Below are 27,383 nucleotides of genomic sequence, written 5' to 3'. Positions count from 1 at the left end.
CGTCAATACCTCGATATTTTCAAAACTAATAATTGGAAAGCAACTGTACGCCTGTAAAATACATTTTAAAACACTTTTTTCATCCAAATGTTGAAACCTAGGCATAAAATTTCAATTTTTATATTTTTTTATTGTTTTGGGGGCCAGTCAATGCCCCGGAATTGGGCCGCTAGGATCTCTGCCATTCTGAAATGGGTCATTGGAAGCAGCGCGAGGGCTGTCACCACCTAATACCCGGGACTGAGATATGTTGTATCAGCATAAACCAAGTTTGATACAAACTATACTTTCCCACATTTTTTTCGTTGATCGAAAACATTGTTCCTGAGGCAATCACCTATCGAAATCCGGGTGAGCCCGAAGGTTTCCGCCACATTGCCTTTTTTGGGACACACTAATGTACAGTGCGATTCCGTTTTTGCCAACACGACAAACATCAACGCCAATTTTAAAATTTCTCTTTATTGTGGGAAGTTTCTAAATTGCTGTTTGATCAACAATTAAGAAGAGCAATGAAGATCAGTCATTTTTGACGAGTGGAATTGTGTAGAAAAGTCGTGTTGTCGAAAGGAAATCATTAAAAATGTACAACAACAAAAAAGAATGCATTTTACTAGCTTTCTTTTCCGTACCAATTTTCCACAAATTTATTCTTAGTTTACAGAGCATGTATGATAAATCGTCGCTTGTGTGCTATCTTGTGACACGTTATTATCGTGTCACAAGATAATTCAAAGTCCAAATCAGTTCTTTTGACGTCTTTTAAACGTCACCGGAAAGTCTCCATCGACTGTGTCCAAAAAGGCGAATGCCTTGTTCATTGGAAGCACCTTTGGCGTGTTGGGACTTGCAGTGATGGAAAAGTTCAGCAACAGGTGGTACAGAAGCGCTTTGATCTTCATCAGGCCGAATCGTCTTGCGACGCAGTTTCTCGGCCCAGCTCCAAACGGAATGTACGTCGCCGGATGGATGTTCGGTCGATTCTCCGCGTTGAACCTCTCCGGGTCGAACCGCTTGGGATCTGGGAAATACTTGGGATCCATGTGCAGTCCTAGGATCGGTATCCAGACATTGCTTCCTTGGTGGATGTTGAATTTGAGTCCATTTCCATCGTCAACGGTGTAGTCCTTAACGCAGTGACGATAGGCGTTTGAAAATGATGTATGAAGTCGCATGCTTTCCAAGGTGACCATTTCCATGTATTTCATGTTTTGAATGGCGTCGAAGTTGAGTTTTTCAGTGCCCAATTCGGTTTGTGTTTGGAGGATTTCCTCGTACAGCTTCTGTTGGACATCCGGATTCATTACAAGATCGTGAATCAAAGCAACCGATGAAAACTGGAAAGTTCCTGATCCGGCTAGAAATAACGTTAATAACTGTGCTACTATTTCATGGTTGGTAAACGTTACGGGCAATGCTGATTCCTGACTTTGTTGGTATAATTGAACCTCTATCATCATGTCGATCAATGTGTTTCCCTTGATGTTATTCCTAGTTCGATCCTCAATAGTCTCATCAACAAATGCGTTGAAATACTTTGCATGTTTTCGATCGAGCAGATCAATTTTTATCTTAGCGGCCAAAGCAGGAAAGCATCGTATCATGAACATTTTCAAAACTACGATAATCCTATGCAGTACAATCATGTCCATTCCATAGGTATAGAACTTGTTTTTGCGATCTTGAAAGCTATTTAACTTTCGCCCAAATAGGCAACATGAAATCACATCCGTTCCATAACGACTGGTCACATCTTTCAGCAGCAACTCCACCTCACCGTGCTGCTGCTGCTGCTGGACAGAATTTAAAAACTGAACAACATTGTCACAGCATCCCAGCGCCAGCTGAAACATCTGCTTCATCTTGCTGCCGGTAAACGCCGGACTTAGGATGTTCCGCATATTTCTCCACCGAGCACCGTGCAGCACGGGTAGCATTTTCGAAAACAGTGCGTACGGATCGTCCCGAAAACTGTAACCAAACAGCGCCGGCCGATCAACAAAGTGGTCAAAGTCCTTTACGGTAATTTGTTTGATGAGCTCTGGATCGCGCACGACAAACACTGGTTTAATGGTATCAAATATGCCGAAAATTCTGCAAATTTAAAATTGAAGGTATCACTAGTTGTAATTCGCAGACGTAAATGCTTGTTAGAACCGTACTTTGCACCCGCGAATTTGTTGTACAAATGTACAGTGAACGCGCCGAGATCGGTCTGCTTCAAAAAGAGTGAATAGGTGTTGTCCCGAAGAGAGAAAAATGGCACCGATGGGATTGGTTTGTTGCGGAAGAAATCCTTGCTGCTGGTGATCCATTTGTAGAGCAAAATTGCAGTCAGCAACCACGACAGCGCAAGTGCGTAGGGTAGTTCCATCACGTGGTAAGTTTCAACGCCTGCAACGACACCGGTCGAACTAATGTTTGAGCTTCATCACTGAGCATTTTATATTTGGCAGGAAACATTTATCAGGCAAAATAGATTGCATGAGTTAATTGAAATATTTTGACCTTAGACATTTGTCAAGCGAAATAAACAGTTGAGAGCACTTCTCCATCAATACTGGAAATGGATTGTATTCATATTTTGTGGCTTTTGAAGGAATTTTCTGATCGGATTGGTGTCTTCGGCAAAGTTTTAGGTATTGATGTGGACTATGCAGAAGAAAAAAATAGCACAAGAGCAACTCTCTACGAAATCAGCCGATTTCGACTTGGATTTCGACCATTTTTATTTTTTGTATTTTTTTATTTGACTTAAACTTTGTGGGGGCCTTCCATATGACCAAATAAGCTATTTTGCGTCATTGATTCACCCATACAAGTCTCCATACAATTCTGGCTGCCGTCCATACAAAAATTGTATGTAAATATTCAAACAGCTGTAACTTTTGAGTGAATTTTCTGATCAATTTGGTGTCTTCGGCAAAGTTGTAGGAATTGTTGAGGACTTTTGAGAAAAAAATAGGTACACGGAAAAAAATTGCAGATTTTTTAATAAACTTTTTTTTACTAAAACTCAATTTTCCAATATACGTATTTTTTGATTTTCGAGATTTTTTGATATGTTTGAGGGGACAAAAATCTGCAACTTTTGAGCCATAGAGAAACATGGTCAAAAAATCTGTCGCCGAGTTATAAATTTTTGAAAAAAATAGTGATTTTTGGAAAACATCGAAGTTTCATGAAAAAACAAGTTTGACATTATTTTTTAATGCAAAATTGAATTTGCATTCGAAAAGTAATTTACAGATTTTTTGATAAAGGGCTCCGTTTTCAAGATATAGCCACCGAAAGTTTGATTTTAGCGAAATATTTGCAGTTTTTCAATTTTTAAAAATAGTGACCATGAGTGACCGTTTCTAAAAATATTTTTTTTAAAGTTCATAAAATTTGCTATAAAATTGTCTAAGAGACATTGAAGATTGGACCTCGGATTGCTGAGATAGAGCCGCTTTAAGAAAAAGAAACACGAAAATTGAAGTTTTCTTAATCTCACCAAAACAACCCACCATTTTCTAATGACCATATCTCAGCAAATAATGGTCCGATTTTCAATTTTACTACAATATAATTTTAATACATGAAACATTCGTGAAATTTTTCGATCTTTTCGAAAAAAATAAAAATCAAGACATACATTTTAAAAGGGCCAAACATTGAATATTACGCCAATTTAAAATGCTAGTCTTGATTTAAAAAATTTCAAGATATTTTTTTCGAAAAGATCGGAAAATTTCACGAATTTTTCATGCAGTAAAATTGAAAATCGGACCATTAATTGCTGAGATATCGTCATTAGAAAATGGTGGGTTGTTTTGGTAAGATTAAGAAAACTTCAATTTTCGTGTTTCTTTTTCTTAAAGCGGCTCTATCTCAGCAACCCGAGGTCCAATCTTCAATGTCTCTTAGACAATTTTATATGTAGCCAATTTTCTGAACTTTAAAAAAAATATTTTTAGAAGCGGTCACTCATGGTCACTATTTTTAAAAATTGAAAAACTGCAAATATTTCGCTAAAATCAAACTTTCGGTGGCTATATCTTGAAAACGGAGCCTTTTATCAAAAAATCTGTAATAGTAGTTTATGCAACAAGTTGCAAAAAGAGGATTTTTTCAGCACGAGTCGTACATTTATCCAACGAGGTTCACCGAGTTGGATAAATACGAAGAGTGCTGAAAAAATCAAGTTTTGCAACGAGTTCCATACAACATTTTTTGCAATTCCGAAAAACACCCATTGAGTGAAATTTTAAGTCAAATTTTCATGTATTTTGTCAATAAATTGTTTAAATCAAAAAAATGTTGAAAAGTGTCACTTTTCGAAACAAGTGCTGAAAAGTTCAACTTTTCAGCACCCATTTCAGTGCTGAAAAGTAGAACTTTTCAGCATTTATTTTGAAAAGTGTTGCTATTCGATTCTGTTATTTTTGGTACAGAAAAGTAGGCTATTTCGTCGTTCAAGAATGACAGGAAAAGTAAGTAGTTTCACGATGGAATTGCAAAAAGTACTTTTCGATTCCAAATTCAATTTTGCATTAAAAAATAATGTCAAATTTGTTTTTGCATGAAACTTCGATTTTTACCAAAAATCACTGTTTTTTTCAAAAAATCATAACTCGACGACAGATTTTTCGACCATGTTTTTCTATGGCTCAAAAGTTGCGGATTTTTGTGCCCTAAAACATATCAAAAAATCTCGAAAATCAAAAAAATACGTATTTTGGGAAATTGAGTTTTAGTGAAAAAAAGTTGATAAAAAAATATGCAAATATTTTTTTCCGTGTACCTATTTTTTTCTCAAAAGTCCTCAACAATACCTACAGCTTTGCCGATCAGAAAATTCACTCAAAAGTTACAGTTGTTTGAATATTTACATACAATTTTTGTATGGACGGCAGCCAAAATTGTATGGAGACTTGTATGGGTGAACCAATAACACAAAATAGATTTTTGGTCATAGGGAAGCTTCCCACAAAGTTTGAGCCAAATAAAAAAATACAAATAAAATCCATTTCCGGTTTTGGTAGAGAATTGCTCAGTACATAAATACCTTTACAAATCAAAAATCTTTTTTAAATGTATTTTCCATCAAATACCATACTGCTCCAACCAAATAGGAACAGTAACAAAAAATGAAGGTGGCTCTCACTGACAGTTTGCAAGGCTGGCTGACACAGACAACTAGGTGTATTCTTCTCCGCCCGACTGAGTCGGCGAAAAAGATTGATGAGCTCAGCCAACTGTCGCAAAAAATGTCGATTTATGGCCTACTTGAATTTACGTGACAAGGAAGGCAGGGGAGAAGATTGAAAGTTATTTTATTTTTGAAGTTTCGGATTTGATTTTCTGACAAAAAATCATATGATTTAATTTTTCATTTCTAAAAATATTTATTTATAATATTTATATTGAACTTTCCAGTGTTTGCCGCTTTTACACTCTTTTCACCTTGTTGATTCTATTTTCAACTCTCATTTTCGTCGACACTTTAGCAGCAGAGAAAGATTCTGGCCTTAAATGCATTCGATATTACATGTTTTTTCTTCTTCTCATTAATCGATCGGGTGCGCACTCTAGTCGTTCTGAAAATGGGATGCCGCAAAGCGATAATGAGTGCGATGAGAAATGTACACCTTTCTTCTGACTTGACACGTTTTGTTGCTGTTGATAAATTTTGTTTGTAGGAAGGAAGATGATGAGAAAAATGATGGAAAAATCAAAAACTGGAGTTTAGTAACTGACATCGATATCGAGGTTCGGATGCTTCTTCACTGGGGGTGACCAAAATAATTTGATTTGAGTTAATTTTAATTGATTTTTTTTACAGACAAATTTTAGTTTTTTTTTGCATTTGAAACCTCCAGGGATCTCCACTAGGTTGTATTTTTCTCTCGTTTTGGTCTTAGTCATAATTAACATTACGAAGTTCTCAAATACTGTACAATACTCTGCATTTATTTACGAGAATCACTTTGATAATTTAAATTACTTTGTTGCTGCTGCTGCTGTTTCTGCTGTCGCCACCTTTCCGCTAGTTACTACAATTAATTCTTTGATTTTTGACCATTTAAAGGGAGGGGGCGGCATTCTGTGTTGCGCGTTTACCTTTAAACTGTTTTTATTAAATTACTTAAATCATACTTTCTTACAGCATAACATTTGTAGCATTTTTCCGTTTCTTTTTTTTTTTAGCAAGTTGTCGTTTGTCACCGTGTTTAACTTTGTTACACTCAGCGCGTGTTATTTTTTTCTCTTGGTTTGTGAGTTGTTACGCAGATTTTTACAAATTCTCACCAAATTGAATGTTTCTCTCATTGTTTCACTCTCGCATAACTGATACAGCTACTGTAAAGAAGCGTTTGTTTGGGATTGACACGCGGTTTTAAGTCACTTTTTGAAGATTCCTTCTCCTTCTCTTGGATTTTGTGTTACATTACCCTTGACTGTTTTTGAATGGTGTCTGTGGTGATGATGATGACGGTGCTGCTCTAGTAGATGACCTCGTACACGGTGGCCTTCTTGTCGCCGGAACCGGTCACAATGTACTTGTCATCGGTCGAAATATCACAACTAAGTACTGATGAGGTCTCCTTGGACTGTGGGGGGAGAGGAGAGAATTGTAGAATAGATTTAATAATCGATTTCGAGTTTTTGATTTAGAATTTTAGATATTGGCAAATTTTGCTAGATTTTTCCCATTATGTCCATTTTGAACAACTTTTTGATAAAAATGAACGAATTAAATTGAAAAAAGAGAATAACTTAGTATTGAATGAAATGTAATTTTGAATGTGCAATCAACCACTGAAATTAAACTAAAATGGGGTCGCAGAACTCGAATTTGGTGTGAAAGGTGAGAAAACATTGGTGGACTAGATTGACTTTTTGAAGGCAGAAAAAAATTACCCGTTTTTGAATTTACAAAAAAACCGTTTCCAAAAAAAAATATTGCTCCAAATATCCAATTTCTAAAATGACGCACACGACTAAAATAGCGTCAATTTTCAAGGGACGATAGCTCAGCAAATATGCGTCCGACTTTCAATATAAATAAAAATAAGCTATCGTTTAAATTTTAGGTTTTTTTCTTGAAAACAGATTTTTATTTTTTTAAATTCATCCTTAACATTTAAAAGGTCCTAAAATACTTATATTTGACCGTATCAAACGTCAAGGCTGATTTAAATTGTTTTAATTTGTTTTTCGAAGGAACGAAAAATGTCTGAGATGCAGCCACACAAAGAATTCAAAGAGATCAGCCTTTAATTTTCAACTGACGGTATCACGGAACCTTTGATTTTCAATGTAAAAAAAACTTTTGTAAAATTTCTGATCTTTTCAAAAAATTAAAAATAAATCATAATTTTTGAAAAGGTTCAAAAATGTATAATTTTTCTCAATTCATATTTTAAAGCTTTAAACTTTAAAACATTTAAATATTATTTATTAAAATTTTTGTTTATTATATTTTTTTCATAGATCAGAAAATTTCATAATTGTTCTCTTTTTTAACATTAAAAATCGAACCACTTGTTTTCGAGATATCGTCCGTTACAAATTACAGGCTAATTAGGGTGACATCGAAAAAAATATTTTCATCGATTTAAATTTTTTGTAAGGCTGTATTACAGAGACATATTGTCCAAATTTCTTAAGTCTTGGAGAGAAAATTGTAGGAAATTTTCTCAGCATTTCAAAAATATTGTTTTCAGGTTTGGCTTTCCTTCGACTTATCCAAAATTCGTTAAAGCACTTTTCGATTTTAAATTCAATTTAGCCTTTAAACATTTTTTACCACATTTTCGATATTTAAAAAAAAATACTTTTTTGTAAATTAAGGGGAAACGGGAAGGTCCGCCATATTGATTCCACGAATCGAGTTTTCAAAAGCATTATCATAGAAAATGCCATTACGTCAAAGTGTTCTGTTTGTTTCAGATGAGAAAAAGGGCGATAGCAAGCAAACTGCCGAGTTTATCAAACTGATTAAGTCGATCAGGAGTTAGTAATTGCAAAAATCGCGGTTTAGAAAACAATTTTAAGAGAAACGCCGTAACTTAGAAAGTTCTCTGTTCGGCAGACGGTAAATCAGCCGTAAGCAAAAAATCTGTCGAGTTCCAAATCCAAATTTTTACGTTACATAATAAAAGAACGCTCCCTTAGGATGTTCCTATCCGAAATAGGGTGGTAGAAAAAATGGCATTTTCGTCGAATTTCGTAAAAACCACAATTGTATTTTTTTAAGAAAAGTTTTTAGTTGAGCAACTTTCTACGAAATCGGTCTTATTTTTAAATTAATTTTAATTTTTGCGTTTTTTAATCTGGCTTAAACTTTTTTGGTGCCTTTGGTATGTCCAAAGAAGCCATCTTGAATCATTAGTTTGTCCATATAATTTCCATACAAATTTGGCAGCTGCCCATACAAAAATGATATATGATAATTAAAAAATCTGTATAGTTTGAAGTAATTTTTTTTATCGATTTGGTGCCTTCGGCAAAGTTTTAGTTATTGATAAGGACTAGACTGAAAAAAATTTTACACGGTAAAAAATGTTTTTTGGTAATTTTTAATTTCACTATTTGTCACTAAAACTTGATTTGCAAAAAGACACTATTTTTATTTTGTTTTTTATTTTCTGATAGGATTTTTTAGGAGACATCAAATGCCAACTTTTTAGAAATTTCCAGAATGGGCAAAAAATCTTTGACCGAGTTATGATTTATTTAATCAATACTGATTTATTAAAAAAATCGAAATATTGGTCGCAATTTTTTTTTCAATTTCATTTTTTGATGTAAAATCGAATTTGAAATCAAAAAGTACTTAACAAATTCTGAAAAAGTGCACCGTTTTCAAGTTATAGCCATTTTTAAGTAACTTTTTTGAAAATAGTTGGGTAATTCTCTACCAACTCACACGAAATCGGGAAAAGTTGCCCTGACTCCTCTTCGATTTGCGTGAAACTTTGTTCTAAGGGGTAACTTTTGTACCTGATCACGTTTATTGATATCTCGTGACGGAGGGGCGGTACGACCCCTTCAATTTTTGAACATGCGAAAAAAGAGGTATTTGCAGCCTGAAACGGTGATGAGATAGAAATTTGGTGTCAAAGGGACATTTATGTAAAATTAGACGCCCGATTTGACGGCGTACTCAGAATTCCGAAAAAACGTATTTTTCATCGAAAAAAACACTAAAAACGTTTTAAAAATTCTTCCATTTTCCGTTACTCGACTGTAAAAAATGTTGGAACATGTCATTTTATGGGAAATATAATGTACTTTTCAAATCTACATTGACCCGGAAGGGTCATTTTTTCATTTAGAACAAAATTTTTCATTTTAAAATATCGTGTTTTTTCTAACATTGCAGGGTTATTTTTTAAAGTGTAACAATGTTCTACAAAGTTGTAGAGCAGACAATTACAAAAAAAAAATTATATATAGACATAAGGGGTTTGCTTATAAACATCACGAGTTATCGCGATTTTACCAAAAAAAAAAAAACGTTTTGAAAAAGTTACTTTTTGCGTTTCTCTTTGTTTCGTCGTCCGTGTCTGTCGCGGGTGACCATGAACGGCCATGATCGATGACGACCAACTTTTTCAAAACTTTTTTTTTTGTAAAATCGCGATAACTCGTGATGTTTATAAGCAAACCCCTTATGTCTATATATCAACATTTTTGTAATTGTCTGCTCTACAACTTTGTAGAACATTGTTACACTCAAAAAATAACCCTGCAAAGTTAGAAAAAACACGAAATTTTAAAATGAAAAATTTTGTTCTAAATGAAAAAATGACCCTTCTGGGTCAATGTAGATTCGAAAAGTACATTAAATTTCCCATAAAATGACATGTTCAAAAAAATTTTACAGTCGAGTAACGGAAAATGGGAGAATTTTTAAAACGTTTTTAGTGTTTTTTTTTCGATGAAAAATACGTTTTTTCGGAATTTTGAGTACGCCATCAAATCGGGCGTCTAATTTTACATAAATGTCCCTTTGACACCAAATGTCTATCTCATCACCGTTTCAGGCTGCAAATTATTGAAAAACACCTCATTTTTCGCATGCTCAAAAATTGAAGGGATCGAATCGCCCCTCCGTCACGAGATTTCAAAAAACGGACCTCGGATTCGTGTTCAGGGACAAAAGTTACCCCTTAGGACAAAGTTTCACGCAAATCGAAGAGGGGTCGGGGCAACTGCTGTGTGAGTTGGCGGAGAATTACCCAGTTGCAGTTATTAATTTTTTTAAATTAGTGCCCATTTTTTCCCACTCTTGAAAAAAATATTTTTGAAGAGCTGAGAAAATTCTCTATATTTTGCCTTTTTCAACTTTGTTGATACGACCCTTTTGAAAACAATATTTTCAATTTTTTGAATCAAGGCTTACATTTCAAAAGGGCGTGATATTAAATGGTTTTTCGACGCATTGTGCGCAAAAATGAGAAAAAGAAAAAAAACGAGGAAAAACATCTTTTTTCACGAAAACTGCGATATCTTGAAAATCTAAGCGATGATCTATACTATTTTTTACGATAAACGCCATTTTTTGGGCCACCCTATTTCGGATAGGAACACACTAATCGCCAAAAAAAAACGGGTCTTTTTTATTTTGGCTAAGGAACTCCCATGCTAAATTTGAGCTAAATCGGAGCACTTTTGATTTGGATACTTCCTGTTTGACATGGAATCACTGTGTTTACGTTAGTATGAAAAAAAAAAAAAACTAATGATGCAAATTGCTTCTTTTGATATAGGGAATAGGGGTAACAGGCGTGGCTGAATGGTTCCCACTTCTTGGACCGTTTCCCCCAACGCAAAGTTTAAAAAGCGTAAATGTTACGTGAATGCGTTGTCTCATTCTATTTATGGAAATTCAATTACAAATTGATTACAAATGCATATTTTTTTGCGATTTTTACAATTGCTAGGATAATTGTATTGAATTTGGATCTCTTCTGTTGATTTATTTTAAAAAACCAACGTTTTGGTTGACTTTAAAGTCAATTCTCTGCGGTTTAAAAAATTTTGAGGAATAGTTGGAACCAAATTTTGATTTGGTTTGCTTTTTAATAGATTCAACAAACATTATGGTGTTAGAAATGTGAAATGTTATCAAATCACTTTGAAAAATTGCTGGACCTTGGTAAAAGTATACAAAGTTACATCAAAAATACAAAAAAAAAAAATAATAATAATCGTTGCCCGAAGAATCAGAAAATTGTTCAATAGTCGAAAAAGAATATCAAACTCACCTGAAATATGCTCGCACCGTACGGCGTGCGCCACGCGTTCAGCAGGTTGTCCTTGCCGGTGGACACGAACCACTTGCCGCAGGCGGCGAACCTCAGCGACAGCACACAGCTCTCGTGCAGATGCAGCTGGTACTTGTCCTGCTTGGTCGCGTGCAGCACCTCCACGTGGGAGTTTTCCATTCCGACGGCGAGCCATTCACCTTTTGAGGGGAGAAGAACATGAGATTAATGATCCAGAGTTAGTCGGACGCTGATCACGACTTACCCGTCGGACAGTACCCGAGCGAGAAGATTTGCGAGCTAAAGTCGTGCTGCTGCAGCTGGCGACCTTCCCGCAGGTCCCACGACCGGACGGTGTTGTCCAGCCCGCCCGTCCAAAGCCGAACCCCGTCGGGGCTGATGTCGATGCAGGACGCCCCGTCCGTATGGCCCTGGAACTGCCGGACGAGCGTTTGGTTGTGCAGGTCCCAGACGGCGATGTTGCCGTCGCTGCAGCACGAGAAGCACACCTTCGAGTCGGGACTGATGGCGAGGGCGTAACAGGCGGGCGCCGCGGATGTCAGTTCCGCCTTGATGCGGGGCGTCGGACTCGCCAGGTCCCAGATGGACAGGTTGGACGCTTCGCCGCCCACGATCAGCGTTCGGCCGTCCGGGAGGAGCTTCACCGAGCGGATGTAGTTGTCACGTTGCTGTTGGTAGGTAGATGGGGGGAGAATGTTTGAAAATATTGAATTTAATTCTATGATCATAACTCCAGCAACAGTACGACTTACCAAACAGTCCAGCTGGCTGACGGGGCTCTTGTTGCCGGGCTGGGAGATGTCCCAAACCTTGACGCAGCCCTTGCCGCCGGTGTACACGTACTTGGTCGGGTTGGAGATGGTGACGGCGCACACGACCTCCCCGTGGGACAGCGTGTTGATCTGGCGGGCGTGCCGCGGTATTCCGGGCCCGGTTAGGGCGTCCGCCGGAAAGGGCACCGGCTGGGGTCCGCCCTCGCCGTTCATGTGGAATGAATAGGCACTGTTGGAAGAGTTTGAGAGTGGAGAGGTGGGTTAGAATCGACTCCCAGGCCAAGCGTCAACTACTCACGGTTTACCACTCGAGACGGGCAGCGGGATTCCGCCGTTGGTTCGGAGCTGGGCGTGCGGATCGAAGGGCATCGGTGGCCGGCCGTACGGGTCGGGCGGGGGTCGCGCGTACGGATCCGACGGGCGCTGATATGGGGAGGCCGGGTAGCCGCCGGCCGCCGTGGGAGGTACTACTGCTTTGGGGACGCCGCCGCCAGGGGTGGAAGAGTTGGGCGTTGGGACGCGCGCTTTGCCGCCCGGGGTGCCCGGTTTGTCGAGCTGGAAGGGAATGGCGGTTTGTGATTTGACTGGCAAAACTGGAGAAAACGAAAACACTTACATCTTTCGTTTTGAGGCTGGGCGTCGACCGGGACGAGCTGGACCCGGACCGGGACGGGGGTCGATCGTTGGCACCCTTCAAACTGCTCGAGCCGGCCTTGTCGCTGCCGTTCAGCCCGACGCTGTCCCGGTCCCGGCTCTCCAGCGACGCGTGGTCACCGTTTGGCCGGGGCGATGGCGTTCCCTGTGAGATGAAAAAAAAAACTTTCTTTCATACAATATTGTACACAAGTTGGTTGCCGTCCCGGCTAAGTGAGGTTAAGAACCCTGCTGCTCTGTTCAATCGGAGAGGGTGGAGTGCGTAAACTCTAGTGAACAACCACGAGTACAACCACAGAGCGAGCCGGAGGAATTGTTTATAGCGGATAGTGACTAGTGACACTACTTGGTGGAAAACTGTGAAAAATGCCCAAACACCAATCTAAAAAGGTTAACAAAAACTAAACAAAAAAAAAAGCAAGAAAACTAACATAAACAATAAAGGAAGAAACAGAAAAGCTGTGACTCTAACTATTGTGCTTGGCTCTTTCTGCTGCTGCCAAAAATGGCATTCCATTGCGGGAAACTTTGTTTGCAGACAAGACACGCACCATTTGTGCGTTCTGTCAAATTTGCAAACACAGTTTCCTGCAATGGAATACCACCTTAAGGGGATCTACCCTTACCGTTTCGTTGGCGACGTCCACCACTAAATCCTGCTCACTTTTGTCACCATCGCTTTCCTGTAAAATAATGGGCGCAATTTTGAAAATACCATGAATTAAGGAAAACAAATGGGGTCAAAATCAACTGAATATAATCAAAGTTTAATGTCAGACAGTTTTTTTTGTGGTAAATAGCTAGGGTTCAAATTATTTAGATTTAAACAAAGGCTCGCTCTGTCATTTGTACTCACTTTGTTTAAAAAAATCAAATTATAACAGTATTAGAAACAATGCAACTAGAAAAAGTAATCTTAAATTTTTTGGTACATTTTTCAAAATTCAGAATCCAAACACGAAAATTAACGTGCCAAAGGTGTGTGTCTTGTCTACCTTAACAATGCTTCCCGTAATGGAATACCGCTTTCAGAGAAGCAATTATTATTATTATTATTACAAAAAAAAATATATCTACAGTTTTTTTTAAAAAGGACCTATAAACATATGAAAGACAACAGTTTATTGGAACTTTTAATAAAAAAAAACTCTAGATATTTGAAAGAATATTGGAAGAAATCTGGTAAAAATCAGTTAAGTCTGGCAACCCTTCCTCCTGTGATAGGAAACACACGAACCAATTGGGGTGCTTATGACCATGGTTATTCATACGAAAAACTTACGTGGTTAAGCTTTTCCTCTTTCCGCCGCTTGGCTTCGCTGTCCAGGTCGAGGGGCGATCGGGGCCGGTACTTTTCACGGTCGGCAGGTGAGACAGAGTTACGCTGGAACGAGGAATGGAGTAAGGAGTTTATTTTTAAATACAGTCCAGACTTGATTATCCGAAGCCTCGATTATCCGAAGTTTTGATCATCCGAAGTTCGATTATCCGAAGATTTATTATCTTAGACCGTTGCAAATATTTTTCAAGGTTTATGCCCCCCCCCCCCCCCTTCAAAATCGCTCCGAAAAATCAAGGGGCAATAATTTTTTTTTTCAAAAATCTTCAAAATTTTAACCAAATTTTGAGTGCAATCAGCTGATTTTTTTTAAATTCATTTCCCTGTGTTTATTCAAATTTTTAACATGTATAAGTTCATTTAAAAATATTTTCACTTTTTGAGAAAATCCGTTGTACAGCACTGCAAATTTTTTTTTGCGAAAAAAAAAATTCCTCAATACGAAACGAAACTAAACGAAACTATTGGCACTACGCCCCCCGGGGCATGGCCTTCCTCTAACGTGGGATTTCTGCTCCAGCGCCTCTGACGAGACAGGAGAAACCGGGACCGACGTTTTACTTCACCATCCGATAGAAGCTCAGTGGATAAGGCGGGAATCGAACCCGCGTCTCATAGCATCATCGGGATCGGCAGCCGAAGCCGCTATCCCTGCGCCACGAGACCCACAAATTCCTCAATACTAAGATATTTTGAAAATTAATGATGGCAAAGCAACAGGGCAGATGTAAAATGCATTTCAAAACACATTTTTCATTCAAATGTTAATACCATGTATTGTGATTTTGAAAGTGCTTTCAGTAAGAAATCAAAATCGACAGCGCTCACACAAAGCGCCTGTCATGATCGCTCCCGTCAGTGAACGCACACGAAGTGGAAACGAACGAAATCGAGCTAAGCACTCATGCAGCCGTACGACACGAAGGCGCATGCGCTCTCTTTCTCAATCTCTCTCTCTATTTCGTGCCCGTGCGGTGCTGCGTGGTTGGTGAGAGGGTTTAGTAAACAATGTGATGCAAATTCTTAAAGGTAAACAAATAAAAAGAGGTTTCTTTCCCGCAAACTTAAAGTAACAATTTATTGCAATCACGATACTAATCACTTCTTGGAACGGTTCTGGAATGTAACCGACACGTCCCGGCTTAATGCATTCAAGAATGCGTATCCTTTGTTGATTGGAAGCGCTGTTGGCGTGTTGCTATTTTCAATAATAGAAAAATTCAGCACCAAGTGATACAACAGCGCTTTGATCTCCATCAGTCCTAGCCGTAATCCGATGCAATTTCTTGGTCCAGCTCCAAAGGGAAGATACGTCGCCGGATGGATGTTCCGTCGGTTCTCCGCGTTGAATCTCTCCGGGTCGAACCGTTTGGGATCTGGGAAATGCTTGGGATCCATGTGGAGACCCTGAGCTGGAATCCAGATCATGGTGCCTTGTTCGATGTCGAATTTAAGTCCCTCACCATCGTCAACCGTGTAGGTCTTTGCACATTGGCGTAAAAGATTTGGGAATTGGGTATGGATTCGCATGCTCTCTGAAATTACCATATCCATGTACTTCATGCTCTGCAAGGAGTCGTAGCTGAGCTTTTCAGTGTCCAAGTTAGCTTGTGTTTGGATGATTTCTTCGTACAGCTTCTGTTGAACTTTCTGATGAACGACTAGGTCGTGAATCAGACAAACCAGAGTGAATGTAATCGTTGAAGAGCCAGCGATTAGAAATGCCAATAATTGTGCTGCTATGGAACTGTCAGTTAAAGTTTTTGTAAGTTTTAGATTTAGTTGATTTTGTTGTGTCTGCGTTAACAGGTTAATCATGTCATTAGCTGTGATGTTTTGTTCCGCTCGACTTTTGATTGTATCCGTCACAATTTCGTAGAAATACTTTGCATGTTTTCGCTCTACAGCATCAATTCCAAGCCTCGAACTCCAGGTAGGAAAGCATTTTATCAGAAGCATTTTAAAAAGTATACTAATGCTTACGAGTTTCGATACCTGCGTTCCATAAGTATAAATTTTGTTTGTCCGATCGCAAAGACTGTTCAGCTTTATGCCAAATAAGCAACATGAAATCACATCTATAGCAAAACGACTGGTCAAATCTTGCAAAACAATCTCCACCTCACCTTCCTGTTGTTCCAAATTCAGAAACTGAACAACATTGTCACAGCACTCAAGCACTTGCTGATGCATCTGCCTCATCTTACTGCCGGTAAATACTGGAGTGAGGGTGGTCCGCATATTTCGCCACCTGGAACCGGTCAACATGGGCAAGGATTTCCCAAACAGAGCATGTGGATCATCGTTCTTATCATTTCCCAAAAATCCAGGTCGATCGACAAAGTGGTCAAAGTCCTTCGCGGTGAAGCTTTTGATAAGATCTGGATCGCGTACAACGAATACAGGTTTGATAGTATCAAACATACCGAAAATTCTGAAATATGTAGAGGAATTTTAACTTCTGTAGCAACTATTCAATTGCTTAAGGTTTACTTAGCATCTGCAAACTTGTTATACAACTGTTCGCCAAATGTCCCGATGTCTGTCGCCCTCAGAAGAAGTGAAACAGTGTTGTACCGTAGCGATCGGAATGGCACCGACGGGATGGGTTTGTCGCGGAAGAAATCTTTGTTTTTGGTGACCCATTTGAAGAGTAGGAAAATCGCCAGAATGCAGGCTAGCAGAGCACTCATTATTTGTTCTACACTTTCAACCTCGAAAATTTGGACTGATGTTCGAATTGCTGCTCTGCTGAGTGTTAAATGCTTTACGTAAACAATAGCTCATTATTGATTTATGGCATAAGTTAATTTGATATTTTGACCCAGTTATCTGCCAAAACAAAACTGTTTAAAAAGGAAAAGGAAATTACAATCGTTGCTTTTCGTGCTGTAGTCTAGTGAAGGGAAAAGCTTGGAATCTTCTGAAAGTTGAAAATATCTGCTATATTTCAAGTTCAAAGAAGTATGCAGTAATATGCAAAAAAGGTTCAAGGTTGTAGAATATGCCTAATACTATCTCTAAAAAAAACTGCCAGAACAAGATAAATGCAAATTATATTACTAAAAGTTCAAGTCTAGAGTTTTTTTTTTGGTAAAGGTCCTTTAAGTTATTGTCTTTCATATGTTTATAGGAACTTTAAAAAAAACTCAAGTGGATATTCATAAAACAAAAATCAAGAAAAGTATTTTTTTTTTTGCTGAAAATGATTTCATATAATAAGCTCCTGAACACTGGAAAAATAAAAATTTAAAAAGAGGATTAAATTAAATAAATATTTATGTTAAGTTTTATTTTTTACTACACATATTTTTTTTGAATCATGTGTGATTTTTCTAATTTTTGATTAATTTTTCTATTGTTTTGATAATCATTCTAGGTCTTTTATACAAATATATTTTTCCAATCACTATTTTGATATATTTTTTTCAATATTTTATTTTTGCAATAAATTGCGTTCATGTAAAATTTATGGCATAAAAACAAGTCATGCGACCTCTATTTTCCTAAAAAATAATAGATCCAAGCCAAAACTGCAAACACCCAAATTAATATTTTTAAACCAACTAGCCACCATTTAGTTTTATTGATTGGTTTTATGGTAGCATCTTGATTGCTTTATTTAGGCATTCACCGCAACCAATAAGCAACCAATAAGCTAATTAAGAGGTTCTAAGAAGGTTTTATCACTCGGACATAAAACCTGGTGAAAATAAAAGCCAACTGGCTTTCAATAAGGTTTTATGAAAGTTTTAAGAGAGCCTTGAAAACCAGATGGCAATGCCATGCCAAACGGTTTTATTGCATGCTTCTTTAAAACCAGAGGTGTTGCAGCCGTCAAGTGCCATTAGGCATGCAAAAAGCTCACTTAAAACCATAAGCTCCTAAGATAGCATTTAACGTAGCCAAACAGCAATGCTTAAATATGGCGCTAAACGCGTGGTCTGATTGAATATAATTGTCCGCCATCTTGGTAGAAAAAATAAAAAAAAGCATAAATTTAATCAAAATTGGATGAAAACACACATTTATGATGAATAGAAGTTTAAAAATAATTTAAACATTTTTTGCAAAAAAATACAAATAAAAAAAAATTATCAGAAACTGCGAACGACCGAGTTGATTTTATTGGCTCTATCTCCCTCATATTTATCGATAAAATATTAACCGCAGCTGAATTTGAGCCACGAATTGCGAGGAATATGCTTTTGAATTATTGTAATTACCTCGAATATCTATCATTACATCATCGCCATTTTTGACAACCAAGACGAAGACTTATTTTTGCCAGAATAAAACCTGTTTGGCATAAGACGTTTGAAGACGTATGAAATGTCATTTTTGCATAACTAGGTATTAACCAAGGTTTTATTAAGTCTTTGAGGAGGTTGTTAGCTGGGTGCAGAATAGTTGTCCGCAAAGCGGCCTCAATTTAGAACTGTCAAAGCGGAACCAATTTACTGTTCGCAAAATAATACCAAGAACAGACAAGTATTGTGATCAATCTATAATTTATTTTGTCAGGAATAAAAAAAGTCAATGGCGTCGAGCTATTAAGGTATTCGAAGTCAAAACATCTTAAGAAGAGGGTTGAAATCGAGATTGGCATGATTCGTTGCTAACATTTCAAATTGCTATGTCTCACGCAAAACCTATGTTTATGACGCTTTTTGAAATGTTAGCGACGAATTATCAATAACTATGAATGGTACCTGCCAAATAATATTGGATAATCTTACTCAGATATTATCACTGCACATCAAAGATACATAATCTAGGAACTTCCATTCGGTTGCTCTTCTGGTTCACGAAATTCCACCCACTTTTGACACAATTTTTCATCACGTGGAAAACAAAAAAGGCCTCTTTTGGCCGCCCATCGTTTAGTATACGAAGAAAAAAGTGGGATGCACTTAATTTTTCATCGAAAACATCAACATCAACAATTCACTTCAGCAGCAAAAAATGCGTCACGCTTGAGCTTGAACATAGCCTTCTACTTTGTTTATGTTTACAACTGTAGCGCTGTTGTATTAGTGGGAAGCAGTGGGGAGCTTTCGAAAATCACGTTACGCATTCTGTCTTTTCAGCACCCAGGTTGTTAGGATTCAGTTGTAAATCCTTGAACTCTTATGAAGGTTTTATAAATAGGCCGTAACAACCTTTTGCGGAGGTCCTTTCGGGTTTTAAGAGGGGTTTAACGGGGTTCTGGGGATCTTGTTACGACTAAGTGGTTTTAATGTTGGTTTTGGCTGATAGGTTTTATAGCGGTTGTAACAGCTATGATAAAGCCTAAAATGTTACTTGGGAATGTTGACACCCAAATACTCAAATCACTGTTCATAAAAAAATTCAAAAAATAGATTGGAATTAATACACAAAATGCTTTTATATGGTTCATTTTGTAATTTTGATGATTGTTTGTCCAAGAAACAAGATCTATACGATATTTTTTGTTTCAAAATTTAATGTTTTGGCTTCCCCCGGCAAATTAGAATTGCTCATTTATTTCAGGAAATACTTTTTTGTTCCTAGTAAAATCAACAAATCGTCTGTTGTGTGCTATCTTGTGACTTAGACCATTTTGGTCGAAAATGAGTTAATGATGACGTTTTGCTATACTTAACGAACACCACAAGATGCTTTAACCCGATTTTGGGAACTCGCTTCCGTTTCCCGGATATTGCAATACACACTTGTGACATAGACCAAATTATCATCAAAATGATCGTGCACACTTATGACACGTCATACATGTTGTTAGAAAATGTGGAAAAATTGTCTTGTTTTTCACAAATTTATGTTGATACACATTTTCTGAAGGCAATGCAATCGTTTGTTTTTGAAAATATACTGATTTAGTCGGTTAAACCATTGATTTGAGCTTATTTTAGTTTGTATGGAAATTCTATGCACACTTGTGACACGTAGTACAATTTTACTTTCGAAATACACTTGTGAAACATGCTTTTCAGATTTTTGTTTACATAATTTACTGTATCTTTTAACTGGTGTAACCAAATAAGTTGAAACTTGGAGCGGTTGTTCAGCGATAGTATACGAACCGAATGCTTCCAAAATTTTGACTCCATCATCCATAGTTTTGAAAATATACACCAAAACTTAAAAAATCAATTTTCTCGAATAGTACTAAATGGTCGTTGTCACAAGATAGCACACAACAGACCAAATGTTGCTTGTGGAAAATTTTACCGAGAATATTTTTCTCTCAAAGAACATGTGATTTCGAAATTCCAGATCCTAGATATTTGTCGTTGAATCTTACATTTTTTTGAAAACTAATGATCGCAAAGCAATCAATTTTTTCATTCAAATGTTAAAATTCTGGCTTGTTAATTAAACTTTTAAATTTTATAATTTCTTTTGCCCCTCTTGACCTCGGTCAGAGAATTTGAAAAGGCCTTATCGGATCTTCAATGTTTAAAACAAAATTGATGAATTTTCCTCAGTTTCGGGTAAATATTCATCAGGTTCACATTTTTAAACATTTTTTATATAATATTACTAAAAAAAAGGTGATATTCAACCTAACAAAATTTTCAACATTCCAAAATTTAACTTTTTTTTTGCTGTGTGCAAAGGCAAATTTCTCGCCTAAATAATTGAAATTTGAAAAGATTGTTCTCGCTGTATTTTTTTTTTTGCATGATCAGTTCTGGAGTTTTTTTTAAACATATTTTTTTTGCGCCTTGAGTCAGGGGTATTCAAAAACAAGAAAAAAGAAAATTTGGTTTATTGGGCCTGAATTTTGGAAAAAAAAAACAAAAGGTTTTTAATTTTATGATGGAAAAATGATTTTTAGGACCATACGAAAATTATAGGCAAGCTTTATATTTTCATTTTTGGGTCAATATGTCCCATTGAAATCATTTTCATATTTTTTTATAATATCTGTGTATACAAATCCCTTTGAAAAACTTTTAAAAGTTCTAATAAAAACGTTAAAAAAGGTGGTTGGTGCCTTCCTCTCATTTATAGAGTGATTCAAACCCCCCTAAAGTGTCTACATGGTTTATGGATAGCCCGTAACGTGATCGCAGCACCTTAGAGGTCCAAATAAAAATGAGTGATGAGTAAAAAAAACAGACTACCTACAGACTTTTTGTCAAGTTTATACAGACACCGCCTTTGAGGAAAATGGCATCCCTCTACACGGCTTTTTCGTGGCGATCAGACCCGACTATTTGAGGTTATGTAAATTCAGACCATTTTTTAATTGCTTGTAATTTTAGATAGGTAAGTCAGATCTGGAAAATTCTTAATCCTCAAGAAAGGTAATTTCAGAACCTTTCTAAAAATATAGAATATGGCAGGTTTCCATGCAAAAACCACCCTTTTTTGCAAATTGTGAAATTTATATGCAACAATTACTAAAACTTATAAATTTCAATAGGGACTTATGGGACCCCTAGACGAATCGAATGAGGCCAATACGGTCTAAATCGGCTAAGCCAGTGACGAGATATTCCAGTGACATTGATTCGGTACACATGTCTACATACAGCCAAACACACAGACATTTGCTCAGCTGGTGATTCTGAGTCGATATGTACAAATGAAGGTAGGTCTAGGAGGTCTAAATGAATAGTTCATTTCTCGAGTGATGTTATAGCCTTTCCTCAGTGAGGTGAGGAAGGCAAAACTGGAAAAAAACCACTCACCATGCGCTCCTCGGCGGACGGTCCCCCCAGGGGCACCTTCAGGTCCTCCCGGTGCAGGTCGGGCGGAGCCTTCAGCAAACTCTGCGGTACCGCCCCGCCGTGCGGTCCCAGTCCCATCGGGCCACCGAACGCGGTCAGCGGTCCGGCCAGCGCGCCCAGCCCCGGAATTGGTTGCGGCGGTCCGCCGGGGATCTGCTGGGCGTGGATCTGTTGCTGCGGGAAAGGGATGGTCAAGGGAGAGAAGCGAGAGAGACAGAGAGAGGGAGAGAAAAATGATGGAAATTTAATTAGTAATTGACGCGGTTGTCGGTTTTCTGTGTGTGTGAATGAGATTTTGGAAAGAACAATTTAAAAGGTCATAACATTTATGGCGACAAAAATAATAACATTTAATTAGACCATTTCGAATTGTTGCTCCCCAAATCTCGTCAGGATGTTTATTTGTGTTAAGTGGGTGGGTGGGTTTCCACCGAACGGATAATTATAATGTATGAATGATTTAATTGCAATGTTGTGATTATCATTATGCGCCTATAAATCGCTTCCCAATATATTTGATGAAGTGTTCTCCCCCCCCTGTTTTTGGAGTGGTTGTGGATGGAAGGTTCAAACACACTCACACACATACAAAGCAACAATTCATGCATCACCCCTTTTATTTGCGATATGAATATCGATGGAGCCGCATTAAATATGGATGGGAGCGATTAAATTGTTCGTTTAAATAATGACTAAAAGCAACCCCCCGCCAGTTCATACGAATCCAATACAGCAGAAGCCACACATAAATAAAACATCTCCTATTGTTGTAGTGTGGTAAAGGAGGTGGAGGGAGGTTTTCGCGGTCATCGATGTGGTGATTTGATTAACAACTGCTGATCTGGCAATGTGTATGTGGGTGGGTCAACGTTGAGGGGTTATCAACGGGTCAAAGCTGATTGATTGATGATTGGAACGACAGGAGAGGCATATTTTTCATTTCGTTTGATGTGGTTGCACTTGGAATGGTTGAGGGTCGATTCTGAGGAACATCATGCTGAGGTTTGCAACGGTGATTATAGTTGATAATGAATATGTGAAATTTACAGAATGAATTAATCGGAGTTTGTTTGCTACTTTGTTCGTAATTTATTTTTTGGACAAACGATTTAAAAAAATGGTTTGAAAAATGATTGGGTAATTCTCTACCAACTCACACGAAATCGGGAAAAGTTGCCCCGCCCCTCTTCGATTTGCGTGAAACTTTGTCCTAAGGGGTAACTTTTGTCTCTGATCACGAATCCGAGGTCCGTTTTTTGATATCTCATGACGGAGGGGCGGTACGACCCCTTCCATTTTTGAACATGCGAAAAAAGAGGTGTTTTTCAATAATTTTCAGCCTGGAACGGTGATGAGATAGAAATTTGGTGTCAAAGGGACTTTTATGTAAAATTAGACGCCCGATTTGATGGCGTACTCAGAATTCCGAATAAACGTATTTTTCATCGAAAAAAACACAAAACAAGTTTTAAAAATTCTCCCATTTTCCGTTACTCGACTGAAATTTTTTTTGGAACATGTCATTTTATGGGAATTTTAATGTACTTTTCGAATCTACATTGTCCCAGAAGGGTCATATTTTCATTTAGAACAAAAATTTTCATTTTAAAATTTCATGTTTTTTCTAACTTTGCAGGGTTATTTTTTAGAGTGTAACAATGTTCTACAAAGTTGTAGAGCAGACAATCACAAAAATTTTGATATATAGACATAAGGGGTTTGCTTGTAACCATCACGAGTTATGGCGATTTTACGAAAAAAAGGGTTTTGAAAAAGTTACTTTTTGCGTTTCTCTTTGTTTCGTCGTCCGTGTCTGTCGCGGGTGACGATGAACGGCCATGATCGACGACGACCACCTTTTCCAAAACTTTTTTTAGTAAAATCGCGATAACTCGTGATGTGTATAAGCAAACCCCTTATGTCTATATATCAAAATTTTTGTGATTGTCTGTTCTACAACTTTGTAGAACATTGTTACACTCTAAAACATAACCCTGCGAAGTTAGAAAAAACATGAAATTTTAAAATGAAAAATTTTGTTCTAAATGAAAAAATGACCCTTCTGGGTCAATGTAGATTCGAAAAGTACACTAAATTTCCCATAAAATGACATGTTCCAAAAATTTTTACAGTCAAGTAACGGAAAATGGGAGAATTTTTAAAACGCCAGTACGCCATCAAATCGGGCGTCTAATTTTACATAAAAGTCCCTTGGACACCAAATTTCTATCTCATCACCGTTCCAGGCTGAAAATTATTGAAAAACACCTCTTTTTTCGCATGTTCAAAAATGGAAGGGGTCGTACCGCCCCTCCGTCACGAGATATCAAAAAACGGACCTCGGATTCGTGATCAGGGACAAAAGTTACCCCTTAGGACAAAGTTTCACGCAAATCGAAGAGGGGTCGGGGCAACTGCTGTGTGAGTTGGCGGAAAATTACCCGATTGGTTGAAAAAAATTTGGGTTTAAAATTGCCTTCAAGTTCAAGATTCGTTCTTTTTTAATGTCTTTTGATTTTTTTTATTGTTGTCATATTCACTTCAAGCGAACTTTGTACAAAGCAACAATATTTTATTTAAAAGTCAGAGAATTCATGTTAAGTTTGACAAAATCCAAAAAAAAATCCCTAAAATGAATTATTTAGTTTATCAAATAAACATATCTAAAACTCGTTTTAAATACAGTTCTGACTCGATTATCCGAACCCGAGGAGACGGAAAGAACTTGAGAATAACATTTTTTGATATTTGAAAATACTAGGCCAATAACATTTTATGTTATTTATACAAGATTTGTTATTCGTCGTTTTATTTTTTTGTTATTGGGTTGTTATTGTAATAACAGACTTATAACATTTTTAGTTATTCTTCGAACAAATTTTTGTTATTATTTTTTGTTATTTTAACAACTAATCCGATCATCCCAATAACAGTTGGAGGTATTCTTCCATAACAAAAAATGTTATTCCTAAGTTGTTTTGGCTTTCATCCAATATCAGACCAATAACAAATTTTGTTATGATAACATAAACTGTTATTAAACCCTTATGCAAAAATGGATTTTTCAAGAAGATTCCATAACACTTTCTGTTATTTTAACAGTATTTGTTATTGAAATGGCATGAATGTTGTTATTACCGTCTGCCCGGGAAGACCTTGGCAAAATTTCACTACGGAAAATCGAATCACGATTTTTTTTTTCGCTGCCTTATTTTGATTGTTGGGCCCATAATCTGCGTTAAAGTGATTTAGAATTTTTAAATCTTGGCAGCAGCATAACTGCAGTCAAGTTGAAAAAAAAACATTTTCTATACCTGTTTAGATTTGAATCGGTTGGATGTTCAGAGTCTCACGCCATGGCTGAAGGAGATTATTATTGCAAATCAATGAACCTATTTTTTCTTTGTCTGAAGGACGCATAGAGGGTCCTTTTCAAATAACCGTGACCTACAAATATATTTTTGATTTATTCAAATTTTAAAGTTTTCCATATATTTCAAAGGAGGCGCGCGATACTTATTGAATTTTCACCTAAAACGATGCTTTGTGAAGGATCGTGCGCCTCCATCATAACTTATGATTAAACTTAAAATTGGAATAATAATCTCTTGAAAGCGTATGTCGAGTTGACAAATCAATGCCTCTGTGCTCTCTTATGCTAACTAGATTGAAAAACTAGCAAGCTTAGTACAAGAGAGCACAGAGGCATCGAAATATGGACTATAGGCTATTTACACAGAAAAAAATGATGGTAATATTCATCAGGAAATGATGACAGATTTTGTGTTAAAAAAAGATGTAATATTACATCAGGAACTGGTGAATTTTCATCAGTTTCTGATGAATTTTCATCAGGTTCACATTTACACATTTTTTTTGGAAATATTACTCAAAAAAGAGATAGTATTCAACCAACCAAATTTTCAAAATTCCAAAATATAACTTTTTTTGCTACAGTTGTTTGATGGTATTTTTATGGTTAAATAAGCTTACATTCCATCGTAAGTGCATACATTGTCCTAGCTGACAGAGGATTTTTAAAGTTAATTTTGCTAAAAAATTATAAATACATTAAATGAATTGAGTTCTGAGGAAGTTGACAAACAGGTCATTCGATATCATCAATTAAAAAACTCGTTCAAATTACAGATTTAATAGCCAGAAGCCATTTGTTTGAACGGTGATTTTTAAATATGCTCAACAATAAAAACATTCCCCATAATATTCGATTTCGTCTACAGAGCAATTTCCACAAACAATGAATCAAGCAATTTCACCACTCATTCAATAAAATTGATACCACCCGCAATACCCATCATCGAGGGGTCGTAAAATTATCGGTCCCATTTCGTTTCAGCTTTACGAGGGTGGCTTCTCCCCTTAAGGGGTTTTCTCCCTTTTCACTCTACAAGCTAGAATATACCCCCTTTTGCCCCATGATGATTATGATGGTGGTTTCCATTGTGTGTGAAAACGTTTCCAACTTAGTCGCATACAAAGCGAAACATCGACCCCTTCTCCCCCTACCCACAATCACAACCTTGCAGGCCGGGCGGAAAATATTTTCTGTAACCAATCGTCCGCAAAAGTGTAGCAAACAACGCGAAACATCACCCCCCACGAAAAACATCAACATTCAACCACAGCGCACCACTCACCCCCACATTCCCCAACAACATAATTTAGGTCCCACCCCGCCACCACGCGTGTGTTTGAGTGTGTGGTGGTTTGTCGTCCGTGCTGGAAAACTATTATAACTGGCAACTTACCCATGCTCCCTTTCCTTCCACTTCCAAAACTAACCAAAACGCAATCGTACATCGCTTGTATTTAGTGTGTTTCGGGTGGTAAATCCCTAAACGACCCTCCCCCTCCCACTCAACGCACTAACCTTCCAGGGGGTTGGTTTTTTTTTGCAGCGTTGCCTTTTTTTTGGTAACAATGGACACTGTTTATTAATTTAATTTAGAAAAAAAATTCAGCTTTTTCTCAAATAACTTAACTATAATTTCAAATTTACACTTAAGAAATTTGGCAACACTGTTTATTTTACTTACATACTAAGAGTATTTTACTAATGTTAGTTTGTATCTAATACACAAAACTTAGCTAAATAAACTGTGGTTCATCTAGTCTAAATAGAAACGACCAGTTGAAAAATTTACTAAGATGAATTTTAGAGCAATATGTTTGTATATGAGCAATTCTCTACCAAAACCGGAAATGGATTTTATTTGTATTTTTTGATTTGGCTCAAACTTTGTGGGGGCCTTCCCTATGACCTAATAAGCTATTTTGCGTCATTGGTTCACCCATACAAGTCTCCATACAATTTTGGCTGCTGTCCATACAAAAATGGTATGTAAATATTCAAACAGCTGTAACTTTTGAGTGAATTTTCTGATCAATTTGGTGTCTTCGGCAAAGTTGTAGGTATTGTTGAGGACTTTTGAGAAAAAAATAGGTACACGTAAAAAAATTGCAGATTTTTTAATCAACTTTTTTTCACTAAAACTCAATTTCCCAAAATACGTATTTTTTGATTTTCGAGATTTTTTGATATGTTTTAGGGGACAAAAATCCGCAACTTTTGAACCATTAGTTGCTGAGATAT

At 37.1% G+C, this 27,383-nt stretch overlaps 3 protein-coding genes across 13 annotated transcripts in view; all 3 read right to left on the bottom strand.

Moving 5' to 3' along the window:
* Nucleotides 1–586: 586 nt before the first annotated feature.
* Nucleotides 587–2,417, bottom strand: LOC120426772 (probable cytochrome P450 9f2). The gene is made up of 2 exons (XM_039591546.1): nt 2,163–2,417; nt 587–2,094 (listed from the first exon to the last, which is right to left on the bottom strand). Exons 1-2 carry the CDS (start codon nt 2,372–2,374, stop codon nt 744–746), a joined length of 1,563 nt encoding a protein of 520 aa, XP_039447480.1. The 5' UTR covers nt 2,375–2,417; the 3' UTR covers nt 587–743.
* Nucleotides 2,418–5,365: 2,948 nt separating this feature from the next.
* LOC120426763 (protein groucho) overlaps nt 5,366–27,383 on the bottom strand; it is a 322,942-nt gene continuing 300,924 nt past the window's right edge. For 5 of the 11 annotated variants that reach the window (XM_052710546.1, XM_052710548.1, XM_052710552.1 and 2 more), the window contains 9 exons: nt 21,731–21,943; nt 13,992–14,093; nt 13,336–13,392; nt 12,672–12,854; nt 12,354–12,610; nt 12,035–12,284; nt 11,527–11,950; nt 11,262–11,461; nt 5,366–6,596 (listed from right to left, as the gene is read on the bottom strand). In XM_052710546.1, the coding sequence (XP_052566506.1) occupies nt 6,489–6,596; nt 11,262–11,461; nt 11,527–11,950; nt 12,035–12,284; nt 12,354–12,610; nt 12,672–12,854; nt 13,336–13,392; nt 13,992–14,093; nt 21,731–21,943 (1,794 nt within the window). In that variant the 3' untranslated portion in view covers nt 5,366–6,488. The remainder of the gene's footprint in view (nt 6,597–11,261; nt 11,462–11,526; nt 11,951–12,034; nt 12,285–12,353; nt 12,611–12,671; nt 12,855–13,335; nt 13,393–13,991; nt 14,094–21,730; nt 21,944–27,383) is intronic. The other 6 variants (XM_052710549.1, XM_052710550.1, XM_052710553.1 and 3 more) reach the window with 3 other exon arrangements.
* LOC120426764 (probable cytochrome P450 9f2) lies at nt 15,122–16,905 on the bottom strand. The gene is made up of 2 exons (XM_039591539.2): nt 16,542–16,905; nt 15,122–16,482 (listed from the first exon to the last, which is right to left on the bottom strand). Exons 1-2 carry the CDS (start codon nt 16,739–16,741, stop codon nt 15,147–15,149), a joined length of 1,536 nt encoding a protein of 511 aa, XP_039447473.1. The 5' UTR covers nt 16,742–16,905; the 3' UTR covers nt 15,122–15,146.

The sequence above is a fragment of the Culex pipiens genome, chromosome 3, assembly GCF_016801865.2.
Source record: "Culex pipiens pallens isolate TS chromosome 3, TS_CPP_V2, whole genome shotgun sequence".
Classification (NCBI taxonomy): domain Eukaryota; kingdom Metazoa; phylum Arthropoda; class Insecta; order Diptera; family Culicidae; genus Culex; species Culex pipiens.
Note: the sequence above shows the minus strand (reverse complement) of the source record. Positions and strands in the feature narration are given on the sequence as shown.

What these genes read in the sequence shown, in the direction of transcription:
- LOC120426772 (XM_039591546.1), bottom strand. Translation starts at nt 2,374, where the DNA reads ATGGAACTACCCTACGCACTTGCGCTGTCGTGGTTGCTGACTGCAATT. An exon ending in AACAAATTCGCGGGTGCAAA is followed by an intron (nt 2,095 to 2,162) that starts GTACGGTTCTAA and finishes TTAAATTTGCAG; the next exon opens with AATTTTCGGCATATTTGATA.
- LOC120426764 (XM_039591539.2), bottom strand. Translation starts at nt 16,741, where the DNA reads ATGAGTGCTCTGCTAGCCTGCATTCTGGCGATTTTCCTACTCTTCAAA. An exon ending in AACAAGTTTGCAGATGCTAA is followed by an intron (nt 16,483 to 16,541) that starts GTAAACCTTAAG and finishes TACATATTTCAG; the next exon opens with AATTTTCGGTATGTTTGATA.